At 35.0% G+C, this 19,440-nt stretch overlaps 1 protein-coding gene across 9 annotated transcripts in view; it reads right to left on the reverse strand.

Annotated features, from left to right (window-relative positions):
• LOC134047425 (sodium channel protein type 2 subunit alpha) overlaps positions 1-19,215 on the reverse strand; it is a 53,031-nt gene extending 33,816 nt beyond the window's left edge. For 4 of the 9 annotated variants that reach the window (XM_062498545.1, XM_062498541.1, XM_062498538.1 and 1 more), the window contains exons 1-10: positions 18,949-19,215; positions 15,805-15,923; positions 13,220-13,309; positions 11,452-11,580; positions 10,681-10,772; positions 9,461-9,733; positions 5,599-5,662; positions 4,900-5,041; positions 3,926-4,132; positions 2,216-2,506 (exon numbers count right to left, since the gene is read on the reverse strand). In XM_062498545.1, the coding sequence (XP_062354529.1) occupies positions 2,216-2,506; positions 3,926-4,132; positions 4,900-5,041; positions 5,599-5,662; positions 9,461-9,733; positions 10,681-10,772; positions 11,452-11,580; positions 13,220-13,309; positions 15,805-15,923; positions 18,949-19,215 (1,674 nt within the window). Of the gene's footprint in view, positions 1-2,215; positions 2,507-3,925; positions 4,133-4,899; positions 5,042-5,598; positions 5,663-9,460; positions 9,734-10,680; positions 10,773-10,868; positions 10,961-11,451; positions 11,581-13,219; positions 13,310-15,804; positions 15,924-18,948 lie in introns of all 9 variants that reach the window. The other 5 variants (XM_062498546.1, XM_062498539.1, XM_062498537.1 and 2 more) reach the window with 2 other exon arrangements.
• Positions 19,216-19,440: the final 225 nt, after the last annotated feature.

Here is a 19,440-nt window from a genome sequence, read left to right on the forward strand (position 1 = left end):
GGAATACACAGAGGCAAAATTGATGAGTATGAAAAACAGTCATCTTAGCTCACCTGAAGTCACTTCCCTGTCAAGCTTTCTGTAGGCAGCATGGTAAAAGAGAGTTTTAAAGAGGGATTTGAGGAAAGCAATGAAGTGTTCTGTGAAAACTCATGGGAGCTTCTTCCAAGCATGAAGGGCAGCATACCAGAAAGAGCTCAAAGAAACTAGTTTGAAAATTTAACAGGAGGTGATGAATGCTGCTTTGGGTCAGTCAAAGCTGGGACTTGTTTGCTGTAGGTAGACATGGTGGGTTGGGAGGAACTGTGGGTACAGTATGTTTTATGATATTAAAAAAATTCTTTAGGTAAATATGTTTACTAGCACATTAGAGAAAAGCAATGGGATAGGTTAGTGCTCTTTGTAACAACATTCTTGATGAATACAGCAGTAAAGAGGTCCAAGTTAAAAATGACTCACAGTTGTAAGTTCAGAATAGTATTTAAAAAAATTAAAGAAAAGGAGAGAGAAAAGGCATCTAGCAAAAGGCCTTGTGGAAATCCCTTGGAAAACTGTCAAAGGGGTAAAAGGATCTCCTAAAGCACAAGTAAACCAGGAGAATTGAGAGGAGACGAAGTTATGAATGTTAGGAAGAATAAGATTTCAAGAGGAGTAAAATGGTCATTTACACTGAAAGAAAACGAAATGCCAAGGAAAAAGTCAAAGATGATATATAAGCCTGAGTTTTCTCTAGGAAAATGGTATTAAAAACTGGTGAGTGGAACTTGTGTTTAGTGGTTAGAATCCAGAGTGAAAAGGAACTAGGGTTGGAAAACCAGAGGAGGTGATTTCTAGACTCCCATAGTCAAACAACTGTAAATGAACTAGGAGATGAAAATGTTAGAACAAGTCATATGAGGAATGCTTAATTTCTTACAAGGCGGATGACTTGAGCTGCAGTTGAGTAAGGCAGCAGTTTGAATGAAGAGAGAGGCAAGAATATGCACCTAGGGTACCAGATGGACAACATGAAGTCAATCAATATGTGTGAAAATTTTTATAAGGAACAGAATGAATCATGGACTAAATTCAGCAATGAAGCCTCACAGAGATTAGTTAGACAGTTAACAACATAGAACAGTGTCAGACCAAGGAGGTGGGGTGGGGGGAAGGATGCATTACTATTGATAAAGGAAATACAGGAAGTGAGTGGAAGGAGTGGCAGAAATAGAAAGCCAGAAGCATTATATTCCCACCACAGCCTGGTCTAAGGAGGACAGTCCTTAGTAAGAAAATACTGGATGAAGAGGTCTGAGCTTCTTTGAGAATGGGAGGCCAGAGGAAACAATACATGAGGAGAGTATGAACACTCATGATCTATTAAGGGATGAAACAGGCTTTCCAGAGACAGAAATGCAAGATTAAAAAGGCAGGAATGAGTTTAGTAATAATGACTAAGAAGAGGGAGAGAGCAAGTCATAAAGACCAGGGAAAATTGAGAAGGTGGAGATAAAAGGAAGAAGCATATTGAGGCAGAAAAAGGGGCAGAAAAAGGAAAGAATGTATGTGAGATCTGGATTTGCAGTGCTAAGGGGAGAGTGAGAAGCGGGCAAATGAAGAGGAGCTTTGAAAACTGTAGGAGATAACATTACAAAACTATCAAATGAAATAAATGGCTGGATGGGAGATGCAGATGGCACTCTGAGTCACTGGTGTTTCAATGTAAGAGAATACATGCAAAGACACATTGCCACACACATTTCCACCTTCTTTAAGATAACACAATTAGTGGTCTCTCATCAATTAATTTCTCGAATTTCACATGAGCATTAATGGACTTTCTATTGAGTTTTTTGCATCCCAAATTTTAATACTCTTCTAATTTGAAACATTACATTTTGTATGTATGCATCATGTTTTGAAGCTACTTATCATGCTGAATACATCCAACTTGGTGGGAAGATAGGTCCATTTTAATTAAGAAGCTTGAAATACAGCTCATATTAATTAATATATGTAATTTTGATTTTTCACATGTAAATTCAGAGTAAAACGAAAATCTCCCAAATTCTTACAGTTTCATATTTGGCTGCAAGTTTTTGCTTGGTTAGCCTTTGATTTAGGATATTAATGAATCTGTGGTATCTTGCAAAAAGAAAACAAACTACTATACAGGGCTTTCTTTATATGATGAGTAGACAAAAAAGGTGTTTAAGAGGTAATGATACTATGGTACCTGGTGTGGGGAAGAGAATCTCTTTTCGTATGTCAGTCTATTCCCCTCAATGGAAAATCGGAAACCTTTCTTTTTGATGCTGTCCTCTGATTCAGATTTGTGAAATTCTTCCCCATCCTTCTCCTCGCCTTCAGACTGTTCTTTCTGCTTTTTTTTCTTTCTTCTATTCCTTCTCTCTTTAGCACTCTTTGAGCTCAGTTTTGATGCCTCAGAAGAACTTTCGGAGAATCCACCTATTCCACCTACTCCACTATAATCTCTTGAGTCAGCTGCTGCAGCTGCTGCCGCCGCCTATACATACAAGCACAAGTGCAATTTACAGCATTTACACAAATACATGCCCCACTCACTCTTTCAAATTTATTGCCACTTTTAAAGAAGTCATTATTTTGAAATAAAAGCAATGTTTCCACTACACCAAAACCCACATATCATAAGTATAATTTGTGAAATACCACAGGAACCATAATTTGCCACTGCTCCATAAACCAGGAGCAAGAGTAACCCACGGGATTTGTGCTGTCAAAAAAACAAGTTGAAAAGCATCTGTTTCAGATTGAAGCAATATGCTGCAATGAATTTTTCATCTGAAGTACTATGTAAAAATAACCAATCAAGGCTTAAACAAGAGGTAAAATCCCTGTTAACAGGAAGCAACACTTTTTTACAATATTTTGATGGGGTTTGTATACTCTCTAGTCTATTGAAGATCTTGTGTAATGTTGATATCGCAGTTTTGCAAATAATAGAGATTTGTGTTAAACTACACGCTATTGCATACTTGATGCTGTTTCATTTTCAAAGCATGTGGAGCATTTTATTAACATTTATTTACAAGCTGTGGTAAAAAACAACAAAAAATTCTCACAATTCCCCCCCAAGAGATAGCAATTGACCAATGACACAAAAACCCTGACACTGACTTTAGTCATGTGCTTATATAGAAAGACATAGTTAAACTTCTGCTCTATGTGACCACATGCCAAGCAGACATTATAAATTATTCTATTAAATATTTGAAAGCCTTCAAAAAAGTAAAAGGGATTTAAAATCAGTATGTTATCATTGCATTTGTACCACAGAAGTGTTTTCTTTGGTTTCTCCACTTCTTCCAGTAATTTTTAAAACTGGAAAGATACGGCTTTCTGCTGAGGGATGTGGAGGGAGTAGAAAAAGCCAAATATTACTGAAGCACTATCACTTATAATAATTTTGCTGCTGTTACTTATATAAACACAATTACTATTTGGATTTGTTTTTTTTCCACATTTCCACCTCCATTTCAGACAATCACAGAATGGTTGGGATTGGAAGGGAATCTCTGGAGGTCATCATGTCCACCTCTCCAGCAGAGAGCATCATCTAAAGCAGGTTGCCCAAGGACCATATCCAGATGGCTTTTGATTACCTCCACAAGCACTCTGGGCAACTTGTTCAAGTGCTCTGGTAAAAAAGCTGATTTTCATCTCCAACTTTAAAATCCAGTGCTTTAGCTTGTTGGTTATTATTTGTCACAAAATTAATAGGTTCACTCAAAACAGCAAAAAGAGTATAATAGAAAGGATTAGAGATTATTTACAATATGAAGGAATTTATAAGACAAAGTCATAAATAGTTAGGAGTAGTGGAGTAAAAGTATTCTCATGTGTGGACATAAAGCATCTGTTCACAGTCATGAATGGAAGAAGAAATTTTACTTTACAGGGATACCTGAGCTTCTTCCTGTTGCTTTTTCAGTTGTTCCAGCATTTGTTGAAATTCTGCCTCTTTCTGCTCTGCTTCTTCCATTGTTGCTTGATTCTGTTCTTCATAGGCCATGGCGACCACAGCCAGGATCAGGTTTATCAGATAGAAAGAGCCCAGAAAAATGACCAAAACAAAAAAAATCATGTATGTCTTCCCAGCAGCACGCAGAGTCTGGAGGAAAAGAGATGATACACTTTAACTACTGTTGTATAATAGGTTATAATCTGTGTTATAATTTAGAAATATAAGATTGATTTATGTTAGAACAAGATTATTTAGTTATTTTTCCTTGTAGAAATAGTATTATATCCTGAATACCTATGAAAAACTTTTTTTATCTGCTATTTTCAAGGTAAATCCAATTCTGAATAGTTCAGAACTTACATCAGTAAGAATTGATACATCTACATTACAGCCTTTAAATTTAACAGTAGGGTGGGCCACTGATCAGCATCTTACCTTCCTGTCTCATCAGTCCCAAACTACACTGCCACAAAAATAGTGCATTACACAAAATGTTACAGTGGAGAAAATTACAGTCCTTCAGGTTAGGATACATAGTTCAGGGACAAGATGTAACCTTTTCAAATTACACATATTTTTACTAGACTGCAAATCAATTTAACTTAGCCTCTATTTACGGCATGTTTGAGTAAGAAACTTTAACAACTTAAATTCATTTATTCATTTAGGTAAACAAACAATGATGCTTAACCATCTTTATAAAACAACAGCTATTCCTTATAATGTATTTAAGAAGCAATGGGAACCTAAATCATGAAAAAGGGCCTTATTGTTTTAGACAACAGTTTACATATATGAAATTAAAGATGATTTCTGTTTCAAAGGCCTTAGGGACAAGTGAATGAAAATAACTAAGCAAGTACTATGTAGTAATGGTATTGGTGATGGTGCTGTTTATTTTAATAAGTCCTCACCAGCTGGTAAAGATTCTCCCAAAAGTCCTGAGTCATCAATCGAAACAGTGACAAGAATGCCCAACTGAATGTATCAAAACTTGTGTAGCCATAGTTGGGGTTTCTACCAGCTTTCACACATATATATCCTTCTGGGCATTGACTACAAAAGAAGAGGAAATGCTATTTTTAACAACTACTCTACAGTACGATATGCTGCAGTAAAACAAAATTGTTCAGGAGTACCAGTTGCTAACGAAATTACAAACAAGTAAAATGTTATTCTATATACCTAAAGAAAAATATATGGCTTGTTATTTTTCACTTTTAAATTCCACTTCCTAATAATATTTCAGTGCTTTAATAATATAACTAATATTCTACCCTTCCCCACAATTTGCCATAGCACAACTCCATCAGGAGATGAGAAGAACATCAACTAGCATGGCTGATAAACCGTTGTTAGCAAGCTGGCAGCAACATTTATGCACAGATCATTCATGTGATTACCTCTACAAAAGTAGCCTAAGAGGCTGATGGCAGTGCCTGTATAAATTCAAATCACAGGGATGGCTGTATTTAGATATAGCTTCAAATGCAAAACATTGGTAATTTGCAAATTTACAGTACACTTGATATTAAAGTTGACTACCTAAGCTATTCTAAGTAGCTAATTATTTTTCTTTGATGCATAATGAAAAATGGTTAACATTTTCTTACCCTGCATCTGAGCTATTGCCACACAGCAGTGCATCATTTTGCCCTTCCAAGAAGTAGAAATGACCTGTTTAAAAAATAAAAAATCAAAGAGGCGATGAGAAAGATAATATTTATGCCTAATGAAAACTGAGCAATTATATAGACCTTTACACTTGAAAGAAATTAGCAGAACTAACAAACTGTTCAACTGCAATATATAGTGGTTAGGAATGAAAAAAGCATGGAAAGCATTGTTTTGACAGAAAAATTACTTTCTACAGAATCTTCAAGTTAGCCTTCCTTTAGAAAATAAAAAGTTAGTTATGCAGTTAATTCTTAGCAACCTAACAAAATTACATGATAGGGACGGAATACCAAATGCGTATGTTAGCAAATAAAAAAAATACCAGGAAAATGAGGCAAAGGATATGGGCAATTCTGTGCCTTCGTTCATGCATTTTGATACATAACATTCAGTACTATTCATTTATAATTATAAATTGCCTATTATTTTATCCAAGTATTCCTTGAAAAAAAACTGAAATATTAGGGATGAGATTTTTTCCCTGTACTCAACACTGGTGAGGTCACACCTGAGTGCTGCGTGCAGTTCTGGGCCCCTCAGTTCAGAAAGGACACTGAGGTGCTGGAATAGGTCCAGAGAAGGGCAATGAAGCTGGTGAAGGGTGTGGAGCACAAGTCCTGTGAGGAGCAGCTGAGAGAGCAGGGGGTGTTTAGCCTGGGGAACAGCAGGATCAGGGAAGGTCTTGTCACTCTACCACTCGCTGGAAGGAGGGTGTAGCCAGGTGGGGGTCAGCCTCTTCTCCCAGGTAAACAGTGACAGGATGAGAGGACAGAGCCTTAAGTTGTGCCAGGGGAGCTTTAGATTGGACATAAGGAATAATTTCTTCACAGAAAAGGTACTGGGCATTGGCATGGGCTGCCCAGGGAGGTGGTGGAATCTCCATCCCTGGAGGTGTTTAAGGAAAGACTGGATGTGGCACTCAGTCTACTTGCCAAGGTTGTGTTAGATAATAGGTTGGGCTAGATGATCTCTAAGGTCTTTTCCAACTCCATTGATTTTGTGATAATACAACATGTTCAAGAAATTTCTAATTGGATCTTCATTTGAGCAGCTTGGGGAGAAACCAAGCATTTACTGTACCTTACACAAAACTAACATACAATATTCTGTAGCAGTGGAATGCACTCGAACATTTAGGCTAACTATTAAGATGAGGCAAAATATAATTTAAAGAGACGGCCTAAAAGCCCCCAACACTCTTCTATTTTATTTTGTATTTCCTTCTTCGTAGCAGAAAGGGAAACACAGTTTGCCATCAATTCCTAGTTTGCAATTCTTAGGGTAAAATTGGAATCTCTAATGGAGATTTTTGGTCAGGTGGCACATTAAGCTAAAGTTGCCAGAACTAGGTATGTTCTGGCTGTTCCCAGGAAGCAGATGGTTCCATGAGATTCACTGCCAGCTGGCATGAACTAATTGAGGGCTAAAGCTAAACAGACAAGCAGGGAATTGCAACCAGTTCCTACTGACTGCTTCTACTCTCTCAACACCAGTATATGACAGAGACAGCATATAATCTGCTTGTTTTAAAGAGAGAGAGAGATTATGTCTATTATTTATATATCTGCAATTCTAGTCTCAGATATCATATAAGAAATCAGTGCATTTTCAGACATTCTGGTGATCATAGAATCAGACTCTGTGAGACGTCTGACCCCCACTTTAAAAGAGGGTTAAAGATGCAGACAGGCTCCAAGCAAAACTTTCAGAACTGTCTATGGGCCTAATTCACATTCTTATGTGGCACAGTTCCACTTTCAGTCCACTACTTTGGAAAACAAACAAGATTTTTTTTTTAAATACAAAAATAATTATGATAAAGTAATAAAAATAGTAAATAAGAGTTACACAAAATATGCCATAAACAAAACTATTCCTGTCTCCTGCCAACTTAATAACAGAACAGTCATGGATACAAGTCCTACATGACACTTCCAGATACAAATAAAGAAGATATGTTCTGGCTGGAAATATCATAAAATAGTTGAAAAAAGTTCTTAGAGAGCAATTGCCAGTGAGGCAACGTAAATTCATAAGGGCATCTCTCTGAAGATCTCCCAGGTATGTTCTAGACATGGTTTTCTAACAAGTTTCATTATCAACTCAAAACATGAAACAATAGGAAAAAAATGCATCAAGTATTCTGAAGACATAAGGCTGGGAGAAAAGGTATTTGAAATTTAGAATGACCTTTACAAATTGACAAGTTTGTCCAAAAGCAATTGGATTTATTCCAATAGACACAAGTGGAAAATGCTACACTTGACAAGGCAAAATCAAATACGTAAATACAAAATATCATGATGTGGCTGCAGCTACCACTGCGCAAAAATATGCAATAAATACTGCAAAATAAAAATTGACAGTGAATCAACAATACAGTGCTGATATAAAAATGAGGTAATTTTCAAATATGTTAATAGGAATGTTGCATATATGGCATGAGGTAAAGATACAAATTAGAATTAATTGCTAGAGGAGCTAGCACCCAATTTGAGTATCTCATAAAAAAACCCATGCAAACAAAAACTGTTACCAAAAAATGGTAAAATAAAAACAACAACAAGAAAAAAAAGCCAGATTAATTGAAAAAAAAAAAAGAAAAATAGGTATAGAAAATGCAAAACAGAAAATAGGATTGCTTGGCTTAGGAAAGACCAGAAATGCAGAGGATAAGAGTTTTTAAACTGCATAAAGACTAATATAAAGTAGTCTGTGATGATCTTATTTCTAAGTCCACAGCAGATGTAATTGTATATGCAATCAGAAATTAGGAAAATGTAGGTCAGATATTTAAAATAAAATCCTTTCTATTTGTGTGACATAGGACCAGAAACAACTAAAGGGGAATGGAATCTGTTCTTCAGATGGCTTTAAGAATAGGTTATCATCCAAAATTTCTGCATGACATTTGTATATTTTCAAGCATGCTGAGATGATAAGTATATTAAAAGATTATAAGGTGATGAGACTTGGATCCAAAAGCATTTAGTTCTTAAACTGAGGTTTCCTAACTTCCATTGATACAGTCACCAGTTAAAATATATATACAGATTTTATCAAAAACCTATTATGCCTAATTATGAATACATTAAATATACTAGATACACTAAAATAAATAGAAGGGGCTGAACAGATAAATGGGAGACATTAACTATACTATTATGAAAGACAGAATAGCAATCTACTATAGATATGCTCAGGGTTGCTCTATCTGAATTTTTAAATAAGTTTTGTAAACACAGTACTAACATTAACTAACTAAAATGGTGGAAATAGTTGATTATGAGATACAAAGGACAAAAATAGTGCTCATTTCTTTATTTTCCAAAGATAAGAAACAAATTAACACTCACCCAACTCCAGAAGGAAAAACGTAGCTACGTTTACCTGCTCTGGCAGGATTCTTGGGCTAACTGATGTAATGATATGGGCTTATGATATTGGGCATTATCTTGCACTAACCCAACTATTACATTTCAGATCCCCTGTTAGGACTGTCATACTATCTCAGGAGGCCTGAAACTAGCATAGAAATTTCTGGTTTATGCTGCAATGTGATTTTACTTTAAAAGTCATATTCAGTGAAAGAAAAAGAGATTTTGCTATCCAGTATAATATAATGAGTGTTGAATTATATAATAACTGTGCCTTTATTTGCTAGAGAAAAACAAGTGTTTTTATGTTTCTTGGCCATATTACACACTTTTAAAGGCAAGGGAAAGATACTGATGTTCTCAAATCTGTTTAAATCAATACCAGAAAATTAATGCAGTAGATGATATAATTAACTCTTACTTTTGTCTTCGATGTATTCATCCCAGTTAAATGTTGTCACTGTTGCATTAATAAATGTACCATTTTCACCTAAAGAGCTATTAAAGATGGAAATAACAGTTGTTTCAAAAGTAGAATTGTCTGGAGGCCACTGCAGGCATTTATTCCTCAGGTTGCCCATGAACAGCTGCAGCCCTATCAGTGCAAATACACTCAGACAAAACACAGTCAGGATCATCACATCTGAGAGCTTCTTCACAGACTGAATCAGGGCTCCCACTATAGTCTTCAGGCCTGCAAAGAGAAAAGATTTTTATTATGATGTTAAATAGATACTAAACACACACAAAAATCATGTGGCTTTTTTTTCCTGATAAAGATTTCATGCAAAAGGACTAGTAATTTGTGAAACAATAATTTTAAAGAAAACATTATTTCAAAAGATGAATGAAAATATATAAGTTTATACTTATTTTATAGTGTACAAAAATAAAAAGTAGATAATACTGAACACGTTGTTTATGCCAAAACAAGTGAATTTATTTTTCATGCTGTATCTCAACCCTACAGAGAATAGCACTGTTTGCTTTGCTGATGCTTCTTGCCCAAACCTTTCTTTCATGAACTTTTGAAATGTATTCTATATTAATGTAACCCTTGAAATGTAATTCTATATTAATGTAATAAATTAATGTAATATTCTATATTAATGTAATGTATTAATTAATTGTAAAGACATTATACATGCACATTGAAATGATGTCATAATAATCTTGTTACAATATGTGAGGGGTGATGGTTTGGAGAAGAAAGACATCTTTAGAACGATACCCCATGCATGGCCCATGCTATCCTTTAGAGTTTAATTTTCTGGACATAACTTAAAACTGAATTAAGTTGCTGTATAAAGTGCCTTCAGTAAATGAGAAAATTTGCATCAGTATGAAAGCTTAAAATTAATTTATATTTAAAACATGTAAAGGAAAGCTTGATGTCATAAGATGCAAATCACATAGGCTGTTTACTGCAAATATCTCATGCAAGAATTTGTTAAACTCAAAGGCTGATTTTTTTTTTAAGAAGAAAATACAAGCATGAATCAATTTAAATAAAATTACATGTCTTGATTCCTGCTTTTTTTGTTTTTTAACAATGTGTAGCAAACAAGGCTTATGCTTCGAAAATATGAGTACAGCCTTTGCAGAACAAAAGTCAGCCTCGGTGTTTAACCTCGCTCTCACCTGGAATGACTGATATTGTTTTCAAAGCTCGGAGAACTCTGAATGTTCTCAACGCTGAGACATTGCCCAGGTCCACAAACTCTGTCACATATCTGTAATAGGGGAGTTCACACACAAACACAATGACAGCACACAAATAACAGTTGGAGATATGAGGGGCCTAACACCTTACACCAACTACTTCTTACCTGGAATTACAGAAATAGTTTTCAAAGCTCTCAATACTCTGAAAGTTCGAAGAGCTGAAACATTGCCTAGGTTTACAAATTCTGTTACATACCTGTAGGATTAAATCACAATTACTCAGAATTGAGGCAGATTTTATTCTATTTGCTTGGGTCTTTGAGCAAGACCTTTTCACTGTTCACTGTATTTTGCCTGTGTTATGAATGTGCTTCTGGCCATAAAATTAAATTAAGTTTTATCATAATAAACCACATTGACTTGATGTTTGAAAACTCATCTAGTCAGCTATTAGCAGGAAGTCAAAAGGATCCCTTTAATTCTGGTATGCAGAAAGGAGACAGGATATGAACAGTTCAGGGTGATGGCATTCACAATCCTAATGGGCTGGCACACCATGCTGGCCTCCGCAGCACATGCTTGGCTAGAAATACTAAAATGTGTAAAAGAGGTAGAAGAAACATATTGAAACTGCAGGAAGTCCAGGCTCCAAGTATTCTGGCTGACAAGATATGAGGCAATTTTTAGTCACTAATCTCATGCTACCAGAAAGAATTTTTATTAAAAAAAAATAAGTAGAAGACTTACGCAAATGTAATGACAGTGAAATCTAGCCAATTCCATGGGTCTCGGAGAAACGTAAAATCTTCTAAACAGAAGCCCCTTGCAAGAATTTTAATAAGTGATTCAAAGGTATAAATTCCAGTGAATGTGTATCTGAGGAAAATATGCAAGACAGAGTTTATAGATCACGTTATTTTTGCTGTTTATGCTCTCTAGTTGGTTTACTCTCATTTTCTTCTCTTTAAGTGGCATAAGAAATAATGGCAGTTACAATCAACTTTATCATCTGCATAACTTATATCATAAGAAAAGAAGAATGAAATTAGGATTAAAAAACTGATAACCCACATCTTAAATTCAACTTCTATAATCTATGCAATAAGACAGATGCAAAATTCCAGTTCCTTCATTGGTGCATGTTTATGACCAGTCTGAATCCATGTCATAGCAAAACACACTGATGGATTATGCTAGGATTTTAGAAGTTGTTTTCAGGATAAAAATTCCTTTCTTCAATGTTATTTTTATGCTGAAATGTTGCTTAGTCCCAACAGTGGGTGAGCACCAACCATTATCAGTCTTCATTCCTCTGTAACTGTGTTACAGAGTAAGTATATCCAGTACTTCACCTTCAGCAAGGCAGATGTAGTACTGGAACCAAACAAGTGCAAGAACAACCAAAGTTATTTATGAACGCAAATAAAATTCAGGTACTCATTTTGACTAAAAAATGTAAATTGAAAAAATATTTAATTCTGGAATTCTGAGAAATTTCAGTCTTCTGTGTCCAAGTGATGTCATTCTGAAATTTAGTTTAATTTATATCTTCAATGAAAAGGAATTAAAATCAAACTGCTTAAGAAGCTTACTCTACTGAGCTAACCTGAAAAACATTTTCCGATATGGAAGTTTTCCATTCAATTACTAAAAAAATTATTTTCTGCAGAACTTTACTCCACAGATGAGGACATGCACTGTAACTCTGAATGGCACAATATATAGACATGAAGAAATATTCAAGTAAAGAATCTTTATCATAAATATTTACTACATGCTGAATACATAGATGCTCCCACTGAACTCAAAATGAGAATGTCTTTGTTGACCTTAAGAGACCTATGATTTCACTTTTGATTTCTGAAGATTATACAGGTATGTATCAGCCCAAGCAGTAAGGAATGAAGAGGCAGCAGAAAGGAAGCACCAAGAACAGTGTTTCACACACAATGCAGCTTTGGAACTGTCATTGTTTATCAGCACCTCGCAGCTGACATCGTACTGGACCAATTAGCCAAGCAGACATCATACTGCAGCAATGATAAGCTAACCATTTCAATACTTTTTAATAGCTTATTTGCATACGTGTTTTCCATTGTTAGATTGGTTTTGGTAAGAGAAAGCTGCACTGTGGTCAACATAGCCATCCGTAAGATGAATCCGTTATCTGCATAGTTATTGAAACAGAGATGAAAGACTGCATTTCCCTGCATTCTTGCACAGATGTGCATAGAACTCAGTCAAAAATACTTATAATCCACTTTTTCTGTATGATCGTAAGAATAATTTTCTTACATTTTCCATCTAGTACTGCAAACAGAGAAAGCACATTAAAGAACTTGTCATGAAACAACTATATGTATTTAATGTTACAGCAAAGGGAACAGGATCAGAATAGCTATTAATAGGATGTGCCAACAAGGTAGCTGCTACCAGTAGAAGCCATGCTAGTATAATTTACAATACTTTATTTCTGATTACTGGATATTATTCAGAGAAAATCCATTTAACTTACTCTACATTCTTTGTCCAGTCTGGAGGATTACTCATGGTCATAAATACACAGTTGGTCAAAATAGTGCACATGATAAGCATGCTGAATAATGTAGGTTAGGAGTTAAGGAATGTAAGCCAGAAAATCTCATAAAAAGAGTATCAAATAACACCCTGCTTTGGTAGATCTTCACTATCGGGAGCCATCTATCCCTTCATTGCTCTTTTAATAGCCAGGGAAAAGCCCTGAATATGTTAAAGCTTTCATTCACTGCTTTATAGCTAAAAGAGAACAATCACACACTAAAACTTAGAAAATCGGAAAGGTATTTTAAAAAGCACCCCAACTCTAAATTATGTTTTCTTATTGAACAAAAATGTCAACATTTGAATTATTAGCTTCTAATTTCATGGAATAACACAAAAACTATCTATTTTAGATGATGTAGATCTGCTTCATGCATGCAAAGCAATAAAATATTTTCTTCACTTTAATGTTTTATCATAAAATTAGGCATAAATCAACATTTTTCCTTATCACTATAATACACTGAAAGCTAGCTGCCACTTAGGAGGAGAGAACATAGGGAAATATTAGCAAGAAATGTATTTTATTGCTGTTTGTTTCATCTATGACTTTTGTAATACAAATGCTGTTGGGAAGGCATGGCACATAACGATTCTCACAAAAAGAAATCCAAAGAGAATTTCAGAACAGGTCCAAGTCATAAATAATTTCATATGTTTGAATAGAATCACTCTAAATCCATAACCTTTTAATCTCAGAACTGCTGACATTCTTCTGGCACAAAAAAAATACAACCACTACAATGAAAACCATGCAGATGAACCACAAAACGCCCACATGATGGCACCAACACCTAAAGCTACAGAGAGGACAAAGCTCGAGTTTGAGAACAGCTGCAGGTTCACGTGGTGCACCTAAATAGAAATCCGAATATAATGGGGTGAGAAGTACTGTGAGGTTCCCCTCGAAAACTTTTCTTCGCATGTCTACATTAATAAAACAGCCTTCAAGTGATAATGATACCTCTACCTTCTGAGTTGTCAAAAAACTGTGGCATTACATCCAACAATTCTTTGGGTTGTCTGTGCAATGAATATATTTAAAATCCTTTACTGAGAACCTAGCTTCTCTTTATGTAATTCACAGATGAACAGAGCAAAAGAGAAATAAATATCTTTTTTAAACATTAAAAATCCATGCTACAAGTGTTTCACTAGCCTGCACTTTAGATAGGCTTTCAAAATCCTTTTTGATGAAATGTCCACTTTGAGTTGCAAATCCTCACTGTGCTTTTGTTAGTGGAAAAATAACGATAACATACATTACCATAAATTTAAACAACGTGTTTCAGTATTCTGACTCGGGTGACTAGCTCTTCACCACCACCTCAGTCCCACAGTCTTCAGTTATGCCCCATAACTCAATAATGATCCAGAATATGGTAAAGAGTATCATATAATTGAAAAATTATTATTTGTAGTGGCACCTATAGCAAGAAAATGAAAACAGGCTACGTGGCATCATGATATTTTTGGAAGCCATTTGTAGGCTAGCCATTGATAACAACCTCTGACACATACCAACCACTGTAATTACCAGTCTTCCAGTATACCAAGACTGAAAAACACCCTTTCAAGATTTAGTCTACATAATCTTAGGATCCCTATATGCAATGCTAACACAAAACTACTTTCAGTGTGCCTATGTTAGACTTTTGTAAATACAAGTGTGCAAACATTTGTATCAGCTCCTTATTAAGTAAGCTGGCTTTCTAAAATCAATGCCCTCATTGCACATATTGGTATTTGGGATCAGACCAGTGGGATGCCTACTATAGTCAGCTATTAAAACACTGAAAAAGACAAAATAATAGTTAAGTAATTACAATAATCTAGCTTTTCAAATCTGTACCTGCAATGTAGAAATCTCATTGACCTCTTGAACACTGAAATTAAAACATCAATAGGCTTACAAGTGTATAATGCAATAATGATCAAGAAACAAAACAGACAGGTGGGGTACATACAGGACTGAGAATGTATAACAAAACAAAAAACCTAAGCTGTTTCATAAATCTATCTTTCTGTAAGTGCTACCTGAATCAGAAAGTGAAAATGAATAATGAAACCATATTTTCACTAAATACTCTTGCAAGCACAGACCTGGGATCAAAGACTTTATTTTAATACACAGTGCTAGAGAAGAACTGAAAGTATTCTGAGCAATGTATCTACAGTTTATGAAAAATGTGGAAGAGGGAAAAAGATGAAAAAAAGATGTTATGATTGCAGAAAAAAACAAGAGGGAAGGAAAAATTATGTGGGGGAAGAAAGAAGAGACAGAAATTGTAAAGGACAATGACTGGTTGTCTGGCTCCTGGTATTACTATATTAGGATCCAGCAAAGAACAGAAATGTAAAAGGAGAATGAGACAAAGAACAGAAGACAGAAATAGTTGAGAGAAGAGGGACAAAGCACTACAGATCATATTGATCCTGGGACATGTGCCAAAGAATGATTTAAATACTAAGTAACATTTCACTCATTACAATTTTAGACTAACCACTTGAAAAGGATATGAATGTACCAAAATTTTAATAGCTATTTTTCTAAGAGGATTGAAAGGAGTTAACATGTACAGGGCAGAGGTGGCACTGAATCGGAATATTGCCTTTCCTTTATTCAATACTATAAATGTCTGGAAAAAGAAAAAGAGAATGAAAAATACCATTTAGAAGATACCAAGTTACAAACTCTGAATCATTTTCATTTCATCATTAATCATATTTGGTCAATATGCTCTTTTTTCAATCCCCTTGTCCAATTCCCACATTGTAGCATCCAGCCAGATAAATACAATTAAATGAACCCTTGAATGCATCTATTTAGAAATCATAAGTATTCCTGATAATTCTAGGTAGTAAACAGAGACAAGTATAAAAGTAGTGTAGATAATTTTTGAGGAATTAGTATACTTTTTGTACAGTATAATGTATACACTGAGGCATATAATTGCAACCAAAATGAGAGCCATTAAAACTTCAATCCCTAAATCAAATAACCATAATAAATTTTCAAATCAAAATAGTAAGACAAAAGTAACTCAAAGTGATCTAAGTTACAAGTGATCATGAAAATATGGAAATCAAGAGTGTCCATTAACAATTTTTGAACATAACACTAATGTACTCCATTTCTGCTGTACTCTGAGAGTAATGTATTACTCCCCTTTTCAACTACTGCTTGTGATATTCTGTACCTTCAAATCTCTTTTCCTTGTCATACTTTACTTTCACCTAATATGGAATTCACTCTATTCACTGTATCCATGTATTTTCACTGTGTCTCCACAGTTTCAGCAATGACTCATGTATATTACAAACATTTTAAAAAGCATTTCTAAATGTAACCATGTTTTTAAAATTCAAGAAAGAAAGAATAAAACCTGTAAGGTTTTTGTAAAAACTATGCTGATTCCCACACATTTGGGTAAGTCCTGCCTATTTCCATCATCTCTTCTTCCCACACAAAGTTCATGCTTTTTGAAAGGAAGTGGATCTAGACAGCATTGTGGCAGTCCTAGGAAGCCCAAAGGGCACATGAGCCATGCAGACCTGAACACTGCCAGCTGCCATGATCTGCCTCAACTGCAATCAGAGGGCAGCACTGTCAGGATTGTGCTCTACTTTCTGAGCAGGTGTGGCAAATAGAGCAGCTGAAACCACAATGCCTCTCCCTGCCAGAAATAATAAATTAGGAATTGTAAAAATCAGTGCTTCCAAACTTAACATGTTTTCATTCTTTCATACTTAGTGATTCTCAAGCTGCACTTTGATATTTTATTGTACAGCAGTCTGAAGCATGCTCTTTACTATGAAGATTTTTCAACTCTCTTACGATTAGCCCTGGGGTTAATGAAAACAGGACTTCTAATAATCTGAGTTCTATGCTTTCTGTTCCCTTTACTCTGACAAAACATCTGATGAATTAGCATTTGTGTTATGCTGACTCACCAAGTTACATTAAAAAATGAAAATGGAGCCTGACCCAAAAAATTATGTTCAAAAATATGCAAAGAACCCCAAGAAAAATAATAGGAGAAATTATGATTGCAACATCCAGCTTGAAGTCTTGCTTCTCCTGCTGGAAACCACAATGCTTTTGGAAAAGATCATGACAACTGCTATGCATTTCTCAATCAGGAACAAGCAATTCAGCAGGATTTTACTTCACATCCACATTTAATTGCACAATTACTCTTCTAGTTTCCAAAGCATGATGATACATGCTCTAACTTTAGGATTTCTGGCATTGAATTTAGATTTTTACTACTACAGAATGCAGAAAGAATTAAGGAGAGGAATCAGTACTTTGACCCAAATTCTATTTGCCTTCCAGACTTCAACAGGATAAATCACTTGAGTAAAGGGAGCAAAACACGATAATTAATTGAAAACCTTGTTGTTTTCAATTTTAACTCATGATTCTCCATACATGAACTCAGTTTTAGAAATTCTGCAATGAACACTTAAGGCACAACTGAGTTTTTTGAGCTGCTCTGCTTAGTTCTTCATGGTATGCCTATATTGCTATTGTTTCAACATATTGCTGATGAGGCATACCCCTAATTCCTGCTGGAAATATCTTCATTTGCATTTTTTCTCTTAGTCTGAGTTTGAATCATAACAATTCTTGGAGTTTTTCTTCATTTTTCTTTGAAGCAGTTTCTTCACTTTCATGGGTTTTGTTTTTTAATTCACTTGTTTTTGTTAGCTAGCTAGTTTCCACAGGAAAGAAAAGAAAGCAGGAGAAAAAAATTATGAAAAACAGAAAAAAAATAATTTCTTCTTTACTAGTAGCATAATGAAACTGCAATACATATGATGCCAAAATCAAAGGCACTGAAAATCTGGAGGAAACCCAAGGCCATCTGGTCATCAGTCTAAAGTTCAACACTTTTGTGCTGGCCACAGCAGTTGTTGCTACTTTTAAAAAAAGCAAAGAGGTGGATTTTTTTTTTTTAATTAACATCTCCATAAAAATATTTTTTTAATTATGTAACATTCTGTCAACACTCCAAGGGCAATTTCTACCTCCTCTTGATTTATATCCTTCTTTTAAACACCTCCTCTTTGAAAACAATCAGAACAAAATAGAACAGGATAAGAAAGTTTTTTCACCCAGACTAAATTTAAGATACGATGCTTCTACAGAGTAAATATGAATCAAAATGATCATCATACCCTGAGATATTACCTTTACATACTTCCCTATCCTTCCCAGTGACAAGAGAATGCAACCTAAACTTTGCACAGCAGTGAAGAAATCTAGAAAAATGTGTAGCTACCTTTGAGATGGATTTCATATTGAAGACCTGCTCCTTTCACAACTATAATATAGCAATTAGTAATTATTCTAAAGATAACCCCTGCACTGCTACTTCAATTATCCTGTGTGTAAAACACTAAAAGTTACAGGTTTTAATAAAATGCCAGGTTTATAACAAAAAAATTTAAGTGCATCTCTACTGATCTATAAGGTCCCATAAACTTGCAGCACTAATTTCTGTTCTTAGAGTGGCGATTTCTGCCAATCACATTAGCTGTTGGGGGAATTATTATATAGAACACTCTAGGTCAAAAATAATAGAAATACTACATTTTTGAAGGGTTCTTTGTTATTTATTCTTCTTAAAGTCTGATAGAAATATACAACACACTCACTTTTTTATTGATATAATATGGGTCCAGATCTTCCAAGGGCTCGGACACCATTCCTGGAGGTATGTCACCGTAAATAAATGGCAGGGTCTTTCCTGCCTCCAAGTCACTGTTTGGCTTCGGGCCATCTTCATCATCATCATCTTTGCGTTCCTGTTTGGATTTTTTAGCTTTCTCTTCATTGATACGCTGTTCAATAGCTGCAAGTGATTCTCTTGTGAAATAGCGGAAGCTGTCGGGTCCTGGTGGTACCAGCACTGATTGTGCCATCTTTTCATCCTGCACCTCTTAATTACTGTTTAGCCTCTCTCATAAAAAAGTGCTAAAATATAAAAATAATAAAGAAAAAACACAGAAGAAATTTAGAGCAACACAGCTATGAGCAATGTAAAGTAATATACCATCACAGAATTTTGTGTGGGTCATCTGGTTAAATTCAGTAATTATCGTCCAAGAGGAGGCTGCAGTGAAATGAATTTTTAAATTTGTTTTTAT

Source organism: Cinclus cinclus, chromosome 9 (genome assembly GCF_963662255.1).
Source record: "Cinclus cinclus chromosome 9, bCinCin1.1, whole genome shotgun sequence".
Taxonomy (NCBI): domain Eukaryota; kingdom Metazoa; phylum Chordata; class Aves; order Passeriformes; family Cinclidae; genus Cinclus; species Cinclus cinclus.